Genomic DNA, 19,944 nt, shown 5'->3' on the forward strand with positions numbered 1-19,944 from the left:
AAACATTTTTTTGTCACTCAAAAAACATTTATAATTCTAAGATTAACTTTATAAATGACACATCTATTTTTTTTAGGTACACCGCAGGATTTGTAAGTTATATGATATATTTATAATTCATATAAAGTTTAAATATTTAGAAATCTTATAAAGTTTAAATATTTATAATCTGTAAACATTATTATTATATTTTAATCTGTGGTGTAAAACATATCTTTTCTGGAATTTACAAATTTGTTGGAGTTTATTAATAATTATTAAGATTGCATAATACCAATTTTTATTAAATCAATTTAATTGTGCATGCCCTATATTGGTGTTGTTAAAAAAAAAAATATGAAGATTTTATCCATGTTGAAATATGAGATTAATGATATTTTAATTTTTTTAGTAATATTGTTTCAAACCCATATTGTATCACACTTTCTCGGGTTGTTGACTTTATTTTCTCCAATAGATCTTATGATTTATAAGGTAACTGTTTCTTGTATGCTCTAAGGTAAAATATGAAAGAAAAAAAAAGTTAAACAGACTTGTTAAATCTGCTTGAGGAATTGTTTTTCAAATAGACTTGTGTAATTTGTTAGGAGTTGTATTTACAAATTGCTTTGGTCTTCTTTTTATATATTTCATCACTTAATCCCCTACATTCAAATCAAACACTAATCACGTTGATGATCCACACACAAGAATCCTTTATCTTATAAAACACAAGTCACTGCACCAATACAATTGTGACATGTCAGCAACACCAAATTAATTTTGAAAAAAAATATAAAACAAAAGATTGATCGACCAAAGAAAGAAAAATAAAACAATTTAACACATATTTTTAAAAAAAATAATTAAATAAAAGAAACACAAACTAATATTTTGGTTTGTTCTAACTCCACATATTTCTCCCAGCCTTCCCACCTTTCTCTACAGTTTTCTTTTTTTCATATCATAACTAATCTCATCTCCTATATAATGAAAGTTAAATCAGTTGTCTCAAAACCAGTAAATATTTAAAAGAAATTTTCTCACCCTCCGCATTTTGTCGCTCCACTGAAATTCAAGTCCATGACAAGTTTTATTGCTTCCAAACATATACTCTCTCCTCGGTAATTTTCTACTTTATGTTGAAACAATTTACATATTAATCTTTGTTTTTATTCTGCAATTAAAGTAACATTCTATTCGATTTTCTGAAGGAGTATAAATGAGAGATGTCAAGTGAACAATAGCATGGTCGGATAAGAAGTTGAAGAACAAGAACAAAACAAGGGTTGCAACGACTTACTTCAAAATCTGGACTGGCATGGCATTTTAATAAAGGAAGCAAGGAATGGCAATAAGAAAAGATAAATACTCGGAGAAAATATAATAGTGTTCGTTATGCCAAAAAAAAGGTATTTACGTAGTTCAATTTTTTGCATATTGTTCTTTGATTCCTTTGCGTTTCCTTAGTTTGGCTATAAAACTAATACTATTGTTTTTGAAACTTGGTGAGTTCTTTAGTTACATGTCATCTTAAAAAGCGTTAACAAGACCACATAATTTGTGTCCCTAAACCCAATATTTTTCATTTATCCCAGATCAATAAAAAGTAGTATTTTGAGACTGTACAGAGTAATTCAAATAGTGTTTGGCTAAAAACACCTCTTCATAACATGATACTTTCGAAAGCATAAATCTAGATTTAAACATTTTTTTGGACAAAAATATAAATTTATGTAGCGTTAGTACATGTCAAACTGGAAATGTAAACTTTATATAATTTAATACTTAGGTGATTCTTAAACCGTACGTAGTACGGATATAACACTAGTATGTATATATTACCAAAATTAATTAGTTATATAATCACAATCCACTGGGAAAAAAAGGATAATGACATTTAGAAGCGAAACATATATATTGCTCTAACTAAAATATATACTTCTAAGGAAAAAAAAGAGTGAAATATTTAGCAGTATGAATACTTTTGCATCATCACAAATTGACAATCGATCTTATCATATAAAATGGTTTGAATCTGTTCAGATTCAGAGGGTTCACTACCACACTTTTCTGAGATCTTTTTTTTACAAAAAAGCTTTTATCGGAAAAAAATGAAGCAGACTAAGGATCACCAAATTTGTTTCGTACTCACATTGGTATTGGAAGGTAGAGATTGATGATTGATGTTGTTGGTGGTGCTAACTTGCGATTAAGGACCAATTATTTATAGGCAATTAATTAGGTTTATTTTTTCAACTCTTAACACACAGCATATTTAATTGGTTACCACGTAATTAGAGATTAAATATTGCATAATATTTATTTTTAGGGAATATGCATAGTTTATGTGATTTGATATTTTTTCTAGCCATTAATTTATTTCTGTATTCGAATTTGTTTATAGTTTAAAATTAAATATGGTGAGTAATTAATGACATACAAAATCAAATATAGCTGATTTATAGGCTTTCCATAATTTTATATCTTGAAATCGATTATTGTATAGATATGGTAGAGATTCTTGGGAAGACATTAATGACTACTAAATATGTGAAATAATAATAAATGCCAATAGCATAGGATTGTAAATAGTTCTCAACTCAAAGTCTTTTTTGTCAAAACTGCTGTGAAAATATTAATATAGATATTCTAAAAACGTAAAAGGATTGCTAATATTTTGCAATGCGAGTGATGTTTGAAATTCAGACTTACTTCAGGCAAATTAATTCCAAAAATTTCAAAGTAATCAATGTTCCAAAAATTCCAATTCTTTTGAGAATGATGTTTGAAATTCAATTGATATGCTTATTTTGTCATGATATTTATGACATGTAATCCATATCTATCGATCAAATTAAATCATATGAAACTTTATTTGTGTCTGTTTTTGTCTGTTCTAATATATAATGGTTCTGACCCGATTTCAGAACTATTATAATTAGGCTTTTATTATATGAGGAGAATAAATCATTTGAGAGAGAGAGAGATACACCAAAGAAATGTCGTCACAATATTGTGAAGAAGGATCCACCCTCCAGCGAATCAAGGCCAGCATAAAACTCTTCTCGAGCCAGCTTCGCCAAGCTTCCACCTCGAAGATGTCAAGGCCGTAGCCTTTCTCCCTAACGCACCCAAACGTGCATGATTATGAAGAAGCTAAAATACATCATGTCTAATTTTGTCTTGTACACAAAATGAACTCAAATCATGTGAAAACAATTTGGTCTTTCATCGTCCAATTTAAACCTTTGGGTGAACAACACAAATGAAAAAAAAACTAAATATATATATATATATATATATATATATATATATCATAGTATTTCATACTTTGTTCATCTATCATCAAATCACATGTGTAGTGTATAAATAATTTATTTTGCGTTTCTTTCAATCAAGTGTTCTCATACATAAAAAAACCTTACACATCACCGTAAAAAAATGCGCAGCTATTTTCATATAATGATTCAACAATTTTTTTTAATATAAAATTCTCCTGTCCAAAAGCAAAATTTAATCCGTCATGTGTGTAAAAATCGAAAAATATATATATTACCAATGAGTCATAATATAATGCACGTTTTCTAATCACTGACATCGTTTTTTGACAATGAATATTAAAAATCGGCAAAAGTATAACCTTAATTATACAGTATCTTGTTATAACTATAATAAAAATGATCATTAACTAATGTAGGAATTTGGCTAATAGACCGACCAGTTGTGGTCCAATAGTTAACAAAAAAAAAATCATTAACTAACTTTATTAAAAACCACATACAACATTAGTTTGAAAATATGTTCCATTGAGCAAAAAAAAACTGCTCGCATTATTGTTTTACATGATATATGCTTAATTATAATTATCCATGTGAATTTGAAGTCAATAATATTCAAATATTTGAAAGTTACATTGTAAACTATGCTTACAAAACTTGACGGAAATTGTTAGAGTTTTGTTCCAATATAGTCCAACAATATAAACGTCTTTATTTTGCAGAGTTTTATATCCATCTAGGCAAATCAAGTGACAGATGGTATGTTTGAATGTTTTCAATCTAGGTTCACTACTACGAAAGGATGAGAAACAACCAAGCTTCAATGGACGAATTCACTTGGTTATGAAGGCGGCGAGGAGCTCTGGACTCTGGAGGCTGTTGGTGGTGTGAAAAGAGTTGAGAGAACCGTAGAGTTTTTTTCTTTAGTTGTTGTTGTATTTATAGGCTCGGTCTCGGTCTAGGGCAAAAACACTAAACCAACATTGTTTTGATCGATAAATGAAGGGACGAGTCTTGAGGACTAGTCACGTGGGTTGTGACCGGTGTGTGGAGTAGAAAAGAGATCGAATACGTCTCCCATGGCCGATGTGACCAAGAGAACTCTGATTGGCCACACGTCTTCTGGCTGTTATGTATATGTTTTTACTCTTCGGGTCGTATCTTCCGAATGGCTAAATGTATTGTTCTAATTCTTCTTCGAGGTGAACTTTGGTTCTTCTAGCTTTTCATACATTCCAATCTATCTCTTTATTTGGTACACATAAAAAACCTTCAGCAAATACCATACTCGGGAAGTTTCCAAACTATACTGAAACAGGATTTGCTTGTCTTTTTCTCATTTTGTTTTGAAATTTTATAAAAAAACCTTCTTAAATCAAAAATACTTGAAAACAGCCTTCAAATCTCGATAATCACTTGATATTTTCACGGAAAACCTAATAAAAACATATTAAAATCAGACAATTTTATTACAGGTTATATAAACAACCTAAATTGTTCACCGACCACCATCTTCTACTATAATACAAATAGACTAATTCTTTTGAAATTTACCGGAAATCAAAAACAAATATTAAATAATTTTCGTAATATGTGCGTGTGAATTGACGACTATTGAGGCTGAGGCTGAGGCAGTGAGGCTTTATAAAGCTGGCCCCCCTTCCGAGTTTGAACTTTGAATATATATTGTTACCAACAACAAGAAAACGTACCACCACCAACAAATAGACAATTCTTTGCCGCCAAACCCATTAATACAAAGGAAGGGGGCACAACAACAAATACGTATACGAGTATGAATCTAGGCTTATCCAGAAGATCAAGCGGAAGCTCAATTGCTCTTGAAAAATTCATTAAATGCAGAGACAATCTCTCAAAACCATCACCAAGACTCTGGCCAGATGATCCCAAACCTCGTACCACACATCTCGACGTCGTTGTCGATCTCCATCATCCGATACTCAAAAAGCTTGAATCTTTAAGATCTGTGAATGAATTTGACCTAGTTTATTCCCAGATTCTAGTCTCTGGACTGCTCCAGAACTCTCTTGTTTCAGGACGAGTGATTAAAAAGCTCTGCACATGTTTTGGTTCTGTTTCACGAGCTGTTTCTGTTTTCGATTCCGTCATTGAACCTAATGCGTTTCTGGGTAACACTATTTTGAGATGTTTCGTTAATTTAAAACAACCCTTTGGTGCGTTGAGGTTTTACTACGACAAAATTGTTGGTAGATGTGTCTTGTGTAACCATTACACGTTTCCGTTGATGGTAAAGGTGTGTGGGGAAGCTGGATTGGTGAAAGATGGAGAAAAGATTCATGCTTTGGTTTCCAAGTACGGGTTTGTTTCGGATTTGTTTGTTAGGAACTCGTTGATTCATATGTACTTGGTTTGTGGACGAGTCCGAGATGCAGAGAAGGTGTTTGATGGTGGGTATATGGTTGATTTGGTTAGTTGGAATTTGATGATTGATGGGTATGTGAAGAATGGGTTAATAGATGTTGCACGTGAGTTGTTCGATGAAATGCCTAAGAGGGATGTTTTTAGTTGGAACTCTATGCTTTGCGGTTATGCGAGGATTCAGGATATGGAGGAGGCACGGTATTTGTTTGAGAATATGCCTGCTCCTGATGCTGTTTCTTGGAACTCTATGATTGACGGTTATGCGGCAGTGGGAGATGTAACAATGGCGCGGGGATTTTTCGATAGAATGCCACGAAGAAATGTTGTTTCTTGGAATACTATATTGGCTCTGTATGTTAGGATCAAGGATTACACAGAATGTCTTAGACTTTACGAAGTAATGGTGGATAAAGGAGATGGATTGAAGCCAAACAAAGCGTGTGTCATGAGCGCCTTGACTGCTTGTGGATATTTAGGCCAGATTGAGATTGGTAGGCAGATTCATTCATATGTGACAAGCAATAAGATTAAACCCGATGTGCTTCTTTCAACTGCTCTGCTTACAATGTATGCTAAATGTGGTGCAATGGATATGGCTAGAGAGGTTTTTGATGGGATGGAAGAGAGAAGCATCGTGTCGTGGAACTCTATGATCATTGGATATGGCATGCTAGGGCATGGAGAGAAAGCTACAGAGATGCTTGTCGATTTGGAAAAGGATGGAAACGTTTTCCCAAATGGTGCTACTTTGGTTTGTGTTTTGTCTGCATGTGCAAATGCTGGGATGGTTCTAGAAGGTTGGTGGGCCTATGATCGGTTAACACGAATCTATAAAGTTGAACTTAAATTAGAGCACCATGGCTGCTTGGTTACTCTCCTTGGCCGAGCAGGTTTGACTAAATACTCGGAAGAACTGAAAGAAAAGTCCACGTTTGTTCTCTCTTCTCGTTGGACACTCGAGAATCCTGACATTGGAGAAATCTTGGCGAAGCGGCTCATGAGATTGCAGCCAAATGACATAGGGCCATATGTGCTACTATCATATATTTACGCTGTTGATGGAAAGTGGGAGGAAGTGAAGAAAGTGAGGAAGATGATGGATGAGAAAATGCTGTGTATAGCAAGTAACTTAAGTTGCATGACCAGTGTTGTATACTCTATGTTGTGTGAGATAGGCTCTGATTTAAAGATTATGAAGTAAGGCAGAATATGGTAGATGATGATAATGTTTTATTTTTCAGACTCTAGCATCATATCTTGTCTTCCACAGATTTCCAAACACACACTCAATTAATCTTTCCAATGGTACAGTTTGCAAATTCGTTGTTGTCATGTTACTGCAAATTGGAGCTTGGATCTTACCAGTTCAATGGTCAATTCCATCATTGATTTGTATTTGAAATATGGAAGATCTTTATTCATAACATCCATAACTTAAGCTCAGTAAACTACATACAGTGTAAAAATAATATAGAACCTTAGTTCCATAAGAAACACACATGAGAAGATAGTCGAGAATATATGCTGGATCACCTAGTGAAGTTATGTAACTCTCAGAATAAAGAAAAAATCATGAACAATAATATAAAGGCTAAGGAGTTCAAAGCTACTCCATAATCTTTAGAAGTCGCACCACCATTTTTCTTATCTTTCTTTGACCCTTCTGAATCTGAAATTTCAGTCACATATCAATGTTTTTGATAGATTAAGACAAGTTTTAAGATGTTAACTATTAATTACAAAAAAGAAAAAAATTATGTTTGCTTTTTATACTATTGTACTAATAAAATTGTATCATTTTTCTTGAACTGACTCAAATTAGATTTCAGTTCAAAGTAATAAATCTACCTTCAGATGATGAATCTTCACTTCCGGCTGGGGATATCGTCGGAAAACCTAGAACTATTATATGTACAAATAAATAAAACAATTAAATTATTAAAAATAAATAAAATAATCAAATGAATAATACAATTATTTTCCAAAAATTAATTAATAAATAATTACCAATTATTTCAATAAATAATTACCAATTATTTCAAAAAAAAAATTTTAAATAAATTTCACACCACAGTTTATTTCTATTATTATTTTATTTTAGTTAAATTAAAGAATGTCATCAATAATAATTAGTGAATTTAGTGAGAGGTCCCGCTAAGCCGTTAGATTGGATTTGATCGAATCGAACGGTCAAAATTACATAGAAAAAGTAGGTGTACGGAATGAGTAAATGTACCTGAACACAAACTAGGAGATGGAGCTTTCACACCGCAGATGGTTGAGAGTTGCTCAGCTCTTTGCTTATCAAGCTTAACTCCAAAACGCGGCGACGCGCCACCGCCGAGAAGATTACAAACGCATTCAGGCGAGCTTTGAACCATATCAGCAAGCTCAGGGCAACAAGCAGCTTCAGGCTTGATCTCATTGCTTCCCACTTGAACGTACGAGAAGCAGTCCGATACGTTTAGCATAGATACTAGACAGTTCGCCGGAGATGAAGGTCCATCGGCTGCGATGGGTTCTGGTGCCGGAGGAGTCTGACCGGAGCAGAAGGTGACGAGGAGGAGGAGTAGGACGGCGGTAAAGTTGGCGGTGAGCATTTTGGTGGAGTGTGATTGGATCTGAGATTTTTGCACTCAATGTTTTTTGGAATTGGAGATTTAATTTTTTTTTTTCTGATACGGACAAGTTAACTGTAAAGAGTAAAGTGTTGTTAGTAGACATGTCTTTATTACATTCTGTTTTTGTCTCTTTGTAAATGTAGTTTAAAGTTTTCTATAAATTATTAACTTCTTCAATGGTGTAAAGTTAAAACAATCTAAAATAGGTACTATCTCGCGGAAAACTGCGGGCTGAACATTTTTTTGATGAAAATTTGTAATAATTTATTTTCTTATTATGTTATTTATAATGGTTTATGATTAAAAATTTGTTGCTTATATTATAATTTTTATATTTTTTAAATGTTTATTGAAAACCTGTCAATAAAACATTTGTATGTAATGAATAAAATTATTTAAACCTTTGTGAAATTTTTGTTATAGTTGTGAAGTAAGTAAAAGGATATAACTAACATGTAAAAAAAAATCTTATATGTTAGTTTTTTTTAAGAACAAATTAGTTTTGATTCTAACGGATTTTTTTTTTACTTTTTTACAATTTATTTTATTTGATATTTCCCTATTTTTGTTTTTTAAATTAGAATTATTTATTTAATTAATTATTTAATCTTAATTAAAATTTTCTAATAGTAAGTGAATGTAATTTTTTACACATTAATATAGTAGGATGGAAACTGTCAAACCGGCTGAGTTGTTGAATTTAATAATTTTTTTTTTCGGGTGATTTTAGTTTAGAGATGACTGAGTAACTTAAAACTTAAACGGTTACCAAGCGTCGGTAGCTCAACTGGTAAAAACTCTCTAGCAAAATCTAGAGGTTGCCGGTTCGAGAAACGGTTGCCAGTTCGAGGGACGGTCCTTAGAAAGAGACCTTATAAAATGCTTTGATTCCTGGTCTAAAGAGATGTATGGACCTAGGCTAGGAATCTCTTAGTAATTCAAAAAAAAACTTAAATGGTTAAACTGAATATATTTGAATATTTATCTATCTTAACATTTTTTAAGTACATTTTTGTGCCATATTTTAATTTATATTTGTATCCAAACAATGTCCAACTAAATTCTCTATAATCCTTACAACCAAACACAATCATTTCTTTATTTGATAATATTAATTTCAAATTTCCTAAAATCTATTTACCTAATTTAAAGCAATATGTTAAATTAAAATATAATTCTCTTTTCACTTTTATTTAATCTTATATTTAATTATTTGAATTACTATTTAATACATAAAGTTAATAAAATTTTAGATTTTTTCCAGCATATGATGTGATTTGAATTTTTATAAACGGATATTTATTTTAAAATTGTTTTAGGATTTTTGTAACCAAACAAGTATATTCAGATATAGATTATTTTATATTTGAGTTATTTTACAATATAAAGGCTCATTATCAAAATATATTAACAGTGGATGAAATGAGGTTGTATGTCACTGTGCATTAGCATTATTTAGATAATTCGTATATGTTCTTTAAATAATCAATAGTATCGGTTATGAATAAAAAGAGTAAAATCTATTTAAAAATTTTTGGAGTATATTTTTGGTGTAATCCTAATTGTTGGGTCGGTTTTAATTCAAAAGAAAACAGATTGCACTAATCGGATCTTCATTCATTATTATCTTAATCAAAATCAAAAAAATTTCTATTATTTTATTGAAATTTACTTATTAGTATCAAAATACAGATTTTCTATATTTATTATAGTTAAAAATAGAGGAACTAATTTATTGATTCAAAATTATAATGACATATTCAAATTTATAATGAAATATTTAAATTAATTTCTTCAGAATGCAAATGGATCGTGGTATACCACGCAGTAAATCTTAGTTATTATTAAATCAAATTACACGTTGAAAACATAAAAAAAAAAATCAAATCACACTACAACTACTGCCAGTATGGGTTAAAAATACTGTGGACCAAGATATTATGTGATTGTAATGGTTTGGTTAACGAAGAGATTGAAGTTGAGCCAAAAAAGAAAAAAGACATTTTGATTTTTATGAAGACTAAGATGGGCCTCAAAGGCCAACTTGAATTTCACACACTAGTAAGTAAAGGTAGTAGAAGAAAAAGGCTTTGGAGTGTATCGTTGAATAAAACCGTAGATTTCCCGAAATAGGGTTCCGATCATCTTCTCCAAATGGCCGATGTTACTCCTCCTCCCACTGATTCCGTCGAGAACAGCCTCCCTGAGAAATCGATCTCTTCCTCACCGCCTCCTCCTCCTCCGCCTTCTTCCTCTCTTCCGCAGCCGGAGCCGGAACAGGAACAGCCTCCGCAACGCCGTGAGAGAGATTCCCGGGAGCGCCGTGACGACAGAGACCTCGAACGCCGTGACCGTGACCGTTCGCCTCTCCCACCGCCTCGTAGGGATTACAAGAGACGTCCTAGCTTGAGTCCTCCGCCACCGTACAGAGATAGGCGCTACTCTCCTCCCCAGCGTCGGTCGCCTCCTAATAAACGTTACCGCAGGGACGATAATGGCTATGATGCTCGCCGTGGCGGTAACCGTGGTGGCTATGGGCCTCCCGACAGAAGGTAATCTTCCATCTCTTGTGCTCAGTGAGTTTTTTTGGATCTTCTTTGATGTACCACATTGCTCACACTTCAATTGGATTGTTCGATAATATAAGTTCGATTGTTAATTGACTGAGAATTGAAAAGTGCATCACTCATAATTTTATTGGAGATCAAACCACATTGATCATCCTCTTATATCAGCGATTGTTATATCTATATTCTTTTCGTAATTTCCTAATCTGTACACAATTCTTCTTTTGCATGTTAGATTTGGATATGAATATGGTGGAGGATATGATCGTGAAATGGGTGGGAGACCTAATTATGGTGATGAAAGGCCTCATGGCCGCTTTATGGGTCGCCATCAGGGTGAGACATCTCTTTTATATATTTCGAAAGTTGAGAGAACCTGTATAACCACTTTGCACTTGTGAGACATGTTTAAGATGACTGTCATTGGGCGTTCTGATAGATTGAAGACTTCTGGATCATTTGACTAGCATAGTTCATAGTCATAGCTTCATATTTTTCTCTCTATATGCTGTGGATTGGATACACTTTGAGTAACTAATTCACAATTCTGTTTGTGAACAAGCAATCTATTCTAGGAGAGTGACTGAGTGATATCAATATCTACCTTTTAATTTTGTATTTCTTTTGGCAGAATGGGAGGGAGGACGTGGAGGGTATGGTGATGCTTCCAACAGTGGAAATACTCAAAGGTTAAGGCTCCTTCATGTTTGTTCATAATTCCTTTGTATTTCATGGGGTTTGTACTCTTTGTCCTTTGGTGTGTTTATTTTTGGTAGTAGATAAATGTATACTAGGAGTTAAGAAATGTCTACCTTCTATGAGGCATATATGCATTCTTCCTTATAGCCCTTGAAAGTTAGAGTGAATGTTTGAGAGACATTATTGATCAGTAATAGAAAATCATTTCTGAAACATGTGATGTTAAAGTCATCGTTTCTATTCCATTGTTCTTGTTGAGTACAAGATAATGCCTATATTCTGGTGCTAGTGTAACTTCCTTTCTGTTGCATTTAACAAGAAATATTGTCGTATTTCCTTTATCTAGGGATGGATTGATGTCATACAAACAATTTATCCAGGAGTTGGAAGATGATATATTGCCATCAGAAGCTGAGCGCAGGTATCGTTATAACTGCAACTTAGTCTCGGTGCTTAATCAGTTGTCGTGTAAAGCTGCTAGGTTAATACCTTTTGTCCTGATGCAGATATCAAGAATATAAGTCAGAGTATATTACAACACAGAAACGCGTCTTTTTTAACTCTCACAAAGATGAAGATTGGTGAAGTCCACTATCTGTTTACATCTCTTACACTATTTTTGGATATTCTGCAAGCTAAAAAATTAACATGCTTATGTATTTTATGCATTCCAGGTTGAAGAATAAGTATCATCCAACAAACTTACTCTCTGTCATAGAAAGGTGAGTTCATGAGCATTACCCACAGTTTGATTGGTGTAATTTTGATACTATACACTGATCTCTTGTACTTGTTATTACAGTCTCGTAGTTCAAAACTATGTTTCTGATTGTTTATATTCCTTACAAATTTTCAGGAGGAATGAACTTGCACGGAAGGTGGCGAAGGATTTCTTACTTGATTTACAGAGCGGGGCTATAGATTTGTAAGATCAATTCCTTGGCCATTACTCTAGTCACAAGTCACCATTCTGTCATCTCTAAAAGCTCAGTTTCCCTCGATCTGTTCCAGAGGTCCAGCAGTGACAGCATCGGATAAATCCAGCAGGGCCAGTGAGCCAAATTCTGAGGATGAAGCAGCTGGAGGTGGCAAAAGAAAAAGACATGGTAGGTGGGAATCTAAAGAGACTGAACTTCTTTCAGCCGCACCAAAAGCACCCAATTTCACTTCTGATCCAAAGAGAATCTTAATTGACGTTGAACAAGCACAGGCCCTTGTGCGTAAGCTAGACTCTGAGAAAGGAATTGAGGAAAACCTTTTATCAGGTTCAGAAACTGAAAATTCAGGTAGAGAAAAGTTACACAGTGGTTCGACTGGTCCAGTTATAATCATTAGGGGGTTGACATCTGTGAAAGGCCTTGAGGGTGTTGAATTGCTTGACACACTTGTCACATATCTCTGGCGAGTGCATGGTGTGGATTATTACGGAAAGTTTGAAACAAATGAAGCTAAGGGTCTGCGGCATGTGAGAGCTGAAGGTAAAGGTTCTGATGCAAAAGGAGATGAGAGTGAAAGTAAATTTGACTCTCATTGGCAAGAGAGGTTGAAAGGTCAAGACCCCTTGGAAGTGATGGCTGCTAAAGAGAAGATAGATGCTGCGGCTACTGAAGCTTTAGATCCACATGTCCGAAAGATTAGAGATGAGAAGTATGGATGGAAATATGGTTGTGGAGCCAAGGGCTGCACGAAGCTGTTTCATGCTGCCGAATTTGTGTACAAGCATCTCAAGCTGAAACACACTGAGCTTGTCACGGAGCTGACTACCAAAGTTCGAGAAGAACTGTATTTTCAGAACTATATGAAGTATGTAGGGTTTTTCTCTTGGACTCCTCTTCTGTCATTTATGACGGGATCCTAATGATAAAATCATGTGCCTTTTGCAGTGATCCTAATGCTCCAGGAGGACAACCAGCTATGCAGCAATCTGGCCCGGTACAAGATTATATATTTGTTTATATCATTTAAAGGAATGTTGAATGATAGTCTATACTGGTTTTGGGTTTTCATGTGTTTAGGGTTTTTTTGAGAGTTACTTATGCGGGTGATATATACTTTTGACAGAGAGATAGACCTATGAGACGTAAACCAGGCATGGAGCACAGACTTAGGGATGATCGTAGTGGACGCAGAGAGCGTGATGGACGTGCTAATGGAAATGACAGAAATGATCGGTCAGAGGATCAACTGGGAGGTGACGGTGATGGTCCTGATGGTGGAAATTCTGTGGAAGGTAGGTACGATGCATTTGGTGGACAAGGGGGAGTTCATGTTCCTCCCTTCTCATCGGATATAAACGCACCACCAGTGCTGATGCCTGTTCCTGGTGCTGGGTAGGTTTAATAAAAGACTACACCCTCTCATGATCCTCTCTTCAGATTAACTTCAAAGACTTAGGGTGTCTAAATGATGATATTTGGGCAGGCCACTAGGACCATTTGTACCAGCACCACCTGAGTTTGCGATGCAGATGTTCCCAAGTGGACCCAATCCTTCTTTTGAAGGTAGCGGCAGAGGTGGACCCGCCCCTTTTCTTTTGTCTCCAGCCTTTAGACAGGATCCTAGACGGTTACGCAGGTAACATAGTTCATTCTATATGTTATGAGTATCTTAACACATTGCTTTCATTTTTCATGAATCATATTTCAATCAAGATGAACAAGAGTCCAATGTCTTTAAGAAACTAATGTATGAGAAAATGGTACAGCTACCAAGACCTAGATGCTCCAGAGGAAGAGGTAACCGTTATTGATTACAGGAGCTTGTAGACAAGAGAGGGCTAGAGAGATGCTGAGTCGACCCCCACCTACTAGGTCGAGTTGGGTCAAAAGGCGAGCCAGCAGATTATGACAATTTACATGACATGCCCTTTGGTGATGTATTTTTTCTCTCTGGTTCCTCCTAATTTTCCAGTCACCGAAGCGTAAAACACGCAACCCCATATATTTCTTTTTTGGTTTTCATCTGCCTACTAATCTGTTAGACATTTATATAAATGAATGTGCATGAAAAAAAAAAATACTTCTACGTTTATGCCATGAAGTTTTGTTTGTTTTGTCTTTGTGGGTGCTTATTACGGTACTTATGTCTCAAGCTGCGTTCCTACTTTGAGCGTATTTGGTAACAATCAAATCCTCCATAGTTAAAACAACAAACACACATTATGATCATATTGATATATATAGCTAAAAATGTATATGTAATATGTCCTCGGATTTTCTTGCATAGTAGGGACTTCAAACAAAGTTCTCGAAATCATGACCATTGTACCATGCAACATATTCGATAGTTTCGCTTCAGTCTGTATTTTAGCATCTTCAAAAACCATGGAAATTGTTGCTATTTTAGGTATATATATATATATATATATATTTTTTTTTTAAGCATAAAAATGTGATAACTCTATAATCAACCAACTTCACGCTATTCTTTTTTTTGGGGTTTTTGCTAATGAGTTTAATCAGAAGGTAAAAACAAAGTAGGTGGGTGCATTTTTCGCATACTCTTTGACGACGAAGAAACCAACAAACAATAAACTTTCCCAAAGACGCACACACAGTTTCTATATAATGTTCGCAAATCGGTCTACAAAACCTAGACCTAACAAACTCATAACCCCAACATCCAAATATATTGATACGACTACGAGCTCACATCCGAGGGTTAGTCAGCTCTGGCTATAGCCTATAGTGTATTTTGAGATTTAAACGGGTTGGCCCCGACTACTCGCAATTTTGTTTATTTTAGTTTTATTTTTGAGCCCGCTGACGTTTTTGGCCCCTGGGTCCTATGTATTCGAACCAAAACCGACTCGAAAAACTTGGTTCCATTCGGGTTCTGTTATAGACATTTCACACTATTGGGTCCTATGCATGTGTGTACCTGCAGGTATCGGTTCGGTTTCGTGTTTTACTTGATACCCGACAGTGTAATCCGAATACTCAAAATAAAACACAAACTATTAAATATGCTTAGGATTTGAAATTAAGGTGTTAAGGTTTGTTTATGAATCAGAAGACTCTTAAATATGCTTAGGATTTGAACTTCAGGTGTTAGGGTTTGTTTTTATTCTACTTTTCCGTGAAACGACGTCGTCTGAGTTTTCAATGTCTTCTTCTTCCTCTCAAACGACTGCACAAGCTCGAGTTTAATTTTTAATCTTCCGGTCGAATCTGAAAACAAAACATCAGCTTCTCAACTTTCCCGAATTGTTGTTTACCCTTCTTCCAATTTCACGACTTCCAAAAATCTTCTGGGGTTCGTCGCAATCAACACTCACGTAAGCTCCTTCTCTTATTATCTTTGCTTTCTCCTCTTTCTGGGTTTCTCTGTTATCGATGGAAAGAAAAAAAAACAATCGGAGAGTGATAGATAGCAGAGTCCTCTTTCTATATTTAGTTAAGATTTTTTCTCAAAGATCTACAAACACTTTGTTGTGCTTTGATTTTTCTAATCAAACACCTAATGATTGAATGGTACTTTTTTTTGGTTTTATGCAGTGTTGTATAGAGACTGTTGAAGATGCGAAACAGTTGTGTGTGAAATTGGAACTTGTTTAGGAGAAAGTGTGCTCAGTTAGTTAGAGAAAATATGGATATTCATTTGGTTGAAGAGGGTTTGTCAATGGGGAATCATGAGATGGGAGATGATGGAGATGCTGAACCTAATAACATTGAGAACTCGTTAGGAGTTCAAGATGAGATTGGTATTGCAGAGCCATGTGTTGGCATGGAGTTTAGTTCAGAAAAAGAAGCTAAGTCTTTCTATGACGAGTATTCGAGGCAGCTTGGTTTCACTTCCAAGTCTCTTCCGAGAACTGATGGGTCTGTTAGTGTTCGTGAATTCGTATGTAGTACCAAAAGGTCTAAGAGAAGGCTTGCTGAGAGCTGTGATGCAATGGTTAGGATAGAAATGAAAGGTCAGGATAAATGGGTTGTGGCAAAGTTTGTTAAAGAGCATACTCATGGATTGGCAAGTTCTAATACGCTTCATTGTCTTCGTCCTCGTAGTAGGCATTTTGCTAATTCGGAAAAATCTAGTTATCAAGAAGGGGTGAATAATGTGCCTAGTGGTATGATGTATGTTTCTATGGATGGTAATCGTGTTCCCTTAGAATCTAATAACAGAAGTGCTGCGTCTAAGGATTCGAAAAGTTATGGAAGTATGGCGAATAACACGAAGAGGACAATTGGACGGGATGCACACAATCTGTTGGAGTATTTTAAGAGGATGCAGGCAGAGAATCCTGGTTTTTTCTATGCGGTTCAGCTTGATGAAGATAATCAGATGACAAATGTTTTTTGGGCAGATTCAAGATCTAGGTTTGCTTATACTCATTTTGGTGACGCAGTCACCTTGGATACGAGATACAGGTGTAGTCAGTTTCGGGTTCCTTTTGCCCCGTTTACTGGGGTGAATCATCATGGTCAGACTATCATATTTGGCTGTGCACTTATTTTGGACGAGTCTGATACTTCATTTATCTGGCTATTTAAGACTTTTCTAACAGCAATGAGAGACCAACCGCCTGTCTCTTTGGTAACTGATCAAGATAGAGCCATACAGATTGCTGTTGCTCAGGTATTTCCAGGTGCTCGTCACTGTATTAATAAGTGGGATGTTCTAAGAGAAGGTCAGGAAAAGCTGGCTCATGTATGTCTTGCGTATCCCAGTTTTCAGGTGGAGCTATATAACTGTATCAACTTCACTGAAACCATTGAGGAGTTTGAATCGTCTTGGAGTTCCATCATTGAAAAGTATGACTTAGGAAGACATGAGTGGCTTAATTCTTTATATAATGCACGAGCTCAGTGGGTACCTGTTTATTTCCGGGATTCGTTTTTTGCTGCAGTGTTTCCTAGCCAAGGTTATTCAGATTCCTTTTTCGATGGATATGTGAATCAGCAGACAACCCTTCCGATGTTCTTTAGGCTGTACGAAAGGGCTATGGAGAACTGGTTTGAGATGGAGACTGAAGCTGATCTTGACACTGTCAACACGCCTCCAGTCTTGAAGACGCCATCACCCATGGAGAACCAGGCTGCAAATCTTTTCACAAGGAAAATTTTTGGAAAGTTCCAGGAAGAGTTGGTCGAAACATTCGCTCACACTGCAAACAGAATTGAAGATGATGGTACGACCAGCACATTTAGGGTTGCAAAGTTTGAAGATGACAACAAAGCTTATATAGTAACGTTTTGCTACCCTGAAATGAGAGCCAATTGTAGCTGTCAAATGTTTGAGCACTGCGGCATACTCTGCCGACATGTTTTGACAGTGTTTACTGTCACAAATATACCTACTTTGCCACCACATTATATTTTGAGACGGTGGACAAGAAACGCCAAGAGCATGGGACAGTTGGATGAGCATGTCAGTGAAAATGGACATGATAGCTTGATACACCGCTATAATCATTTATGTCGCGAGGCCATCAAGTATGCTGAGAAAGGGGCAGTTACAGCTGAAGCTTATAGTATTGCTTTAGGGGCACTCAGAGAGGGTGGGAAGAAGGTTTCAGTTGTCAGAAAAAATATAGGTAGAGCTGTACCTCCTAGCGCACATGGTAGTGCTGGCAAGACCTCACTATCAGCTGCTGACACAACCCCTTTACTGTGGCCACGCCAGGATGAAATGATACGCAGATTTAACCTTAATGATGGTGGGGCCAGAGCTCAATCTGTTGCTGATCTGAATCTGCCGCGTATGGCACTTCACCGAGACGATGGTGCTCCTGAGAATATGGTACCCAGAGTAAACCTTTCACAGACTTAATTGTTGATATTGGTGTTGAGTGGTAATTTGACTTGCTTTGTCTTACAGGTAGCTCTTCCTTGTCTTAAATCAATGACTTGGATGATGGAGAGTAAAAATACAATGCCGGGTGGTAGAGTTGCTGTTATCAATTTAAAGGTGTGCATTATTTTTAAACTAGTAACTTTTTTTCTGTATGGTTTTTGCATTAACTGAAGCTAAAAGTTGGTCTGATGGGATGATTCATCTAAAAGAGACTGGATATTTGTAAAAGCATATTGATGCTGAAGATTTGAACAATTGAAATTGTCATTTGTGGCAAAGTCTTTACTGATTCCTGCATAAAAGTAGTTGACCGCTTTAGTGAGGATTCTTTTTCATGATGATTTCAGTTGCACGATTACAGAAAGTTTCCCTCAGCGGATATGGAGGTCAAATTTCAGCTGTCTAGCGTCACACTTGAACCCATGTTAAAGTCCATGGCTTACATTAGCGAGCAACTCTCATCTCCAGCCAATAGAGTAGCTGTCATCAATTTGAAGGTATCTTTTAAGACTCTTAGACTCTAGGCTTCTCATGTAGTCTTGACTTGACGAGACGAAAGTCTTTTTAATTTATTGATTGTCTTTGGTTTGTTCCAACATAGATTCCATATACCTTCAGTGCAGGAAACTTCTGTGTTATTTGACTTGTTTATCCCCACATTATTTACAAAATCTGGTTTTTCTTTTTCATGTTAAGCTGCCATACTTTTTGCAGTCACCACTTGAATATGAAATTTCATTTCTGCCTATCGTAGAAAAGGTTATTTTGAATCCCACTTGAATTTAATCAGAAAATAGTTCAGAGAAGTTTGTTTCACCACTTCAAAGGAGTCATTTCCATGAGAGGAACTAAAATAGCTATAGTAACGTCTTCTTCTTTCATGATGCATTATTTTATGGGAGAATCACTTATAAAATAGGAGACCGATTGGCTTATTTTGTGTGTGGCTCTCTTTGGTATTGAACTGTTTTCTGTTGTCCTTACCCCAGCTTCAAGATACTGAGACAACAACAGGAGAATCAGAGGTCAAATTTCAGGTGTCCCGTGATACACTAGGTGCCATGTTGAGATCGATGGACTATATCCGTGAGCAGCTTTCTATCGTTGTAGGCACTCTCCCTTTCAAATCCTTTTTCTTTTGCTCTAAGTAGTAGTTATTCTATAACTGTTCTTGAACTATTACTAGGTCTGAGTAGTGTCTTATTAAGGATCTAAATGGTATCTTGCATTTGCAGGGAGAGCTACAGACAGAACCTCAAGCAAAGAAGCAACGCAAGTGATGTTGAGAGAGAGAGAGAGAGAGAGAGAGAGAGAGAGAGAGAGAGAGAGAGAGAGAGAAACAACCACGAGAAAAAAAAAACTTCTTATAACTTGAGGAACATGCTTGTTAACCTCATTAGGGTTTCATCTGTACTATCTCTGTGACTGATGTTGTTAGAAATGTGATACAATATCATGTGTAACATATGTAAAAGTATCATGTCATCTTAGCAAGTGTGTAGAAAAGTGCGCAAAGTACCCGTCTTTAGCTTAGATCTATTGCGGTTCTCTTCTTGTTATGTAGTCATTGGTTTGAGTGAATAACTATACACTTCGGAA

General features: G+C 35.6%; 4 protein-coding genes across 5 annotated transcripts; 3 read left to right on the forward strand and 1 right to left on the reverse strand.

Annotated features, from left to right (window-relative positions):
- The first annotated feature begins 4,947 nt into the window (after positions 1-4,947).
- LOC104789291 (pentatricopeptide repeat-containing protein At3g29230-like) lies at positions 4,948-6,982 on the forward strand. The gene has a single exon (XM_010515014.2). It carries the CDS (start codon positions 5,056-5,058, stop codon positions 6,862-6,864), a length of 1,809 nt encoding a protein of 602 aa, XP_010513316.2. The 5' UTR covers positions 4,948-5,055; the 3' UTR covers positions 6,865-6,982.
- Positions 6,983-7,052: 70 nt separating this feature from the next.
- LOC104787017 (non-specific lipid transfer protein GPI-anchored 12-like) lies at positions 7,053-8,455 on the reverse strand. The gene is made up of 3 exons (XM_010512508.3): positions 7,900-8,455; positions 7,512-7,565; positions 7,053-7,332 (listed from the first exon to the last, which is right to left on the reverse strand). The coding sequence occupies exons 1-3, from the start codon at positions 8,261-8,263 to the stop codon at positions 7,217-7,219; spliced, it is 534 nt and encodes a 177-aa protein (XP_010510810.1). The 5' UTR covers positions 8,264-8,455; the 3' UTR covers positions 7,053-7,216.
- A 1,754-nt stretch (positions 8,456-10,209) lies between these two features.
- LOC104787021 (serrate RNA effector molecule) lies at positions 10,210-14,518 on the forward strand. The gene is made up of 12 exons (XM_010512511.3): positions 10,210-10,836; positions 11,087-11,187; positions 11,483-11,540; positions 11,897-11,971; positions 12,057-12,131; positions 12,225-12,272; positions 12,407-12,475; positions 12,562-13,353; positions 13,434-13,482; positions 13,612-13,880; positions 13,972-14,124; positions 14,255-14,518. The coding sequence occupies exons 1-12, from the start codon at positions 10,439-10,441 to the stop codon at positions 14,313-14,315; spliced, it is 2,148 nt and encodes a 715-aa protein (XP_010510813.1). The 5' UTR covers positions 10,210-10,438; the 3' UTR covers positions 14,316-14,518.
- A 966-nt stretch (positions 14,519-15,484) lies between these two features.
- Positions 15,485-19,860, forward strand: LOC104787020 (protein FAR1-RELATED SEQUENCE 3-like). 2 transcript variants are annotated; one of them, XM_010512510.3, is made up of 6 exons: positions 15,485-15,826; positions 16,047-18,291; positions 18,370-18,459; positions 18,693-18,842; positions 19,335-19,451; positions 19,581-19,860. In XM_010512510.3, exons 2-6 carry the CDS (start codon positions 16,138-16,140, stop codon positions 19,623-19,625), a joined length of 2,556 nt encoding a protein of 851 aa, XP_010510812.2. In that variant the 5' UTR covers positions 15,485-15,826; positions 16,047-16,137; the 3' UTR covers positions 19,626-19,860. The 2 variants fall into 2 exon arrangements, 1 of the variants encoding a protein (XP_010510812.2); XR_015557217.1 differs by having other exon boundaries at positions 15,539-15,826; positions 18,707-18,842.
- Positions 19,861-19,944: the final 84 nt, after the last annotated feature.

The sequence above is a fragment of the Camelina sativa genome, chromosome 5 (genome assembly GCF_030686135.1).
Source record: "Camelina sativa cultivar CO46 ecotype springtype chromosome 5, ASM3068613v1".
Taxonomy (NCBI): Eukaryota; Viridiplantae; Streptophyta; class Magnoliopsida; order Brassicales; family Brassicaceae; genus Camelina; species Camelina sativa.

What these genes read in the sequence shown, in the direction of transcription:
- LOC104789291 (XM_010515014.2), top strand. Translation starts at nt 5,056, where the DNA reads ATGAATCTAGGCTTATCCAGAAGATCAAGCGGAAGCTCAATTGCTCTT.
- LOC104787017 (XM_010512508.3), bottom strand. Translation starts at nt 8,263, where the DNA reads ATGCTCACCGCCAACTTTACCGCCGTCCTACTCCTCCTCCTCGTCACC. An exon ending in ATCTCCTAGTTTGTGTTCAG is followed by an intron (nt 7,566 to 7,899) that starts GTACATTTACTC and finishes TACATATAATAG; the next exon opens with TTCTAGGTTTTCCGACGATA. An exon ending in TGAAGATTCATCATCTGAAG is followed by an intron (nt 7,333 to 7,511) that starts GTAGATTTATTA and finishes CTGAAATTTCAG; the next exon opens with ATTCAGAAGGGTCAAAGAAA.
- LOC104787021 (XM_010512511.3), top strand. Translation starts at nt 10,439, where the DNA reads ATGGCCGATGTTACTCCTCCTCCCACTGATTCCGTCGAGAACAGCCTC. An exon ending in TCTCACAAAGATGAAGATTG is followed by an intron (nt 12,132 to 12,224) that starts GTGAAGTCCACT and finishes TATGCATTCCAG; the next exon opens with GTTGAAGAATAAGTATCATC. An exon ending in GATCCTAGACGGTTACGCAG is followed by an intron (nt 14,125 to 14,254) that starts GTAACATAGTTC and finishes AAAATGGTACAG; the next exon opens with CTACCAAGACCTAGATGCTC.
- LOC104787020 (XM_010512510.3), top strand. Translation starts at nt 16,138, where the DNA reads ATGGATATTCATTTGGTTGAAGAGGGTTTGTCAATGGGGAATCATGAG. An exon ending in ATGGTGCTCCTGAGAATATG is followed by an intron (nt 18,292 to 18,369) that starts GTACCCAGAGTA and finishes TTTGTCTTACAG; the next exon opens with GTAGCTCTTCCTTGTCTTAA. An exon ending in TTGCTGTTATCAATTTAAAG is followed by an intron (nt 18,460 to 18,692) that starts GTGTGCATTATT and finishes TGATGATTTCAG; the next exon opens with TTGCACGATTACAGAAAGTT.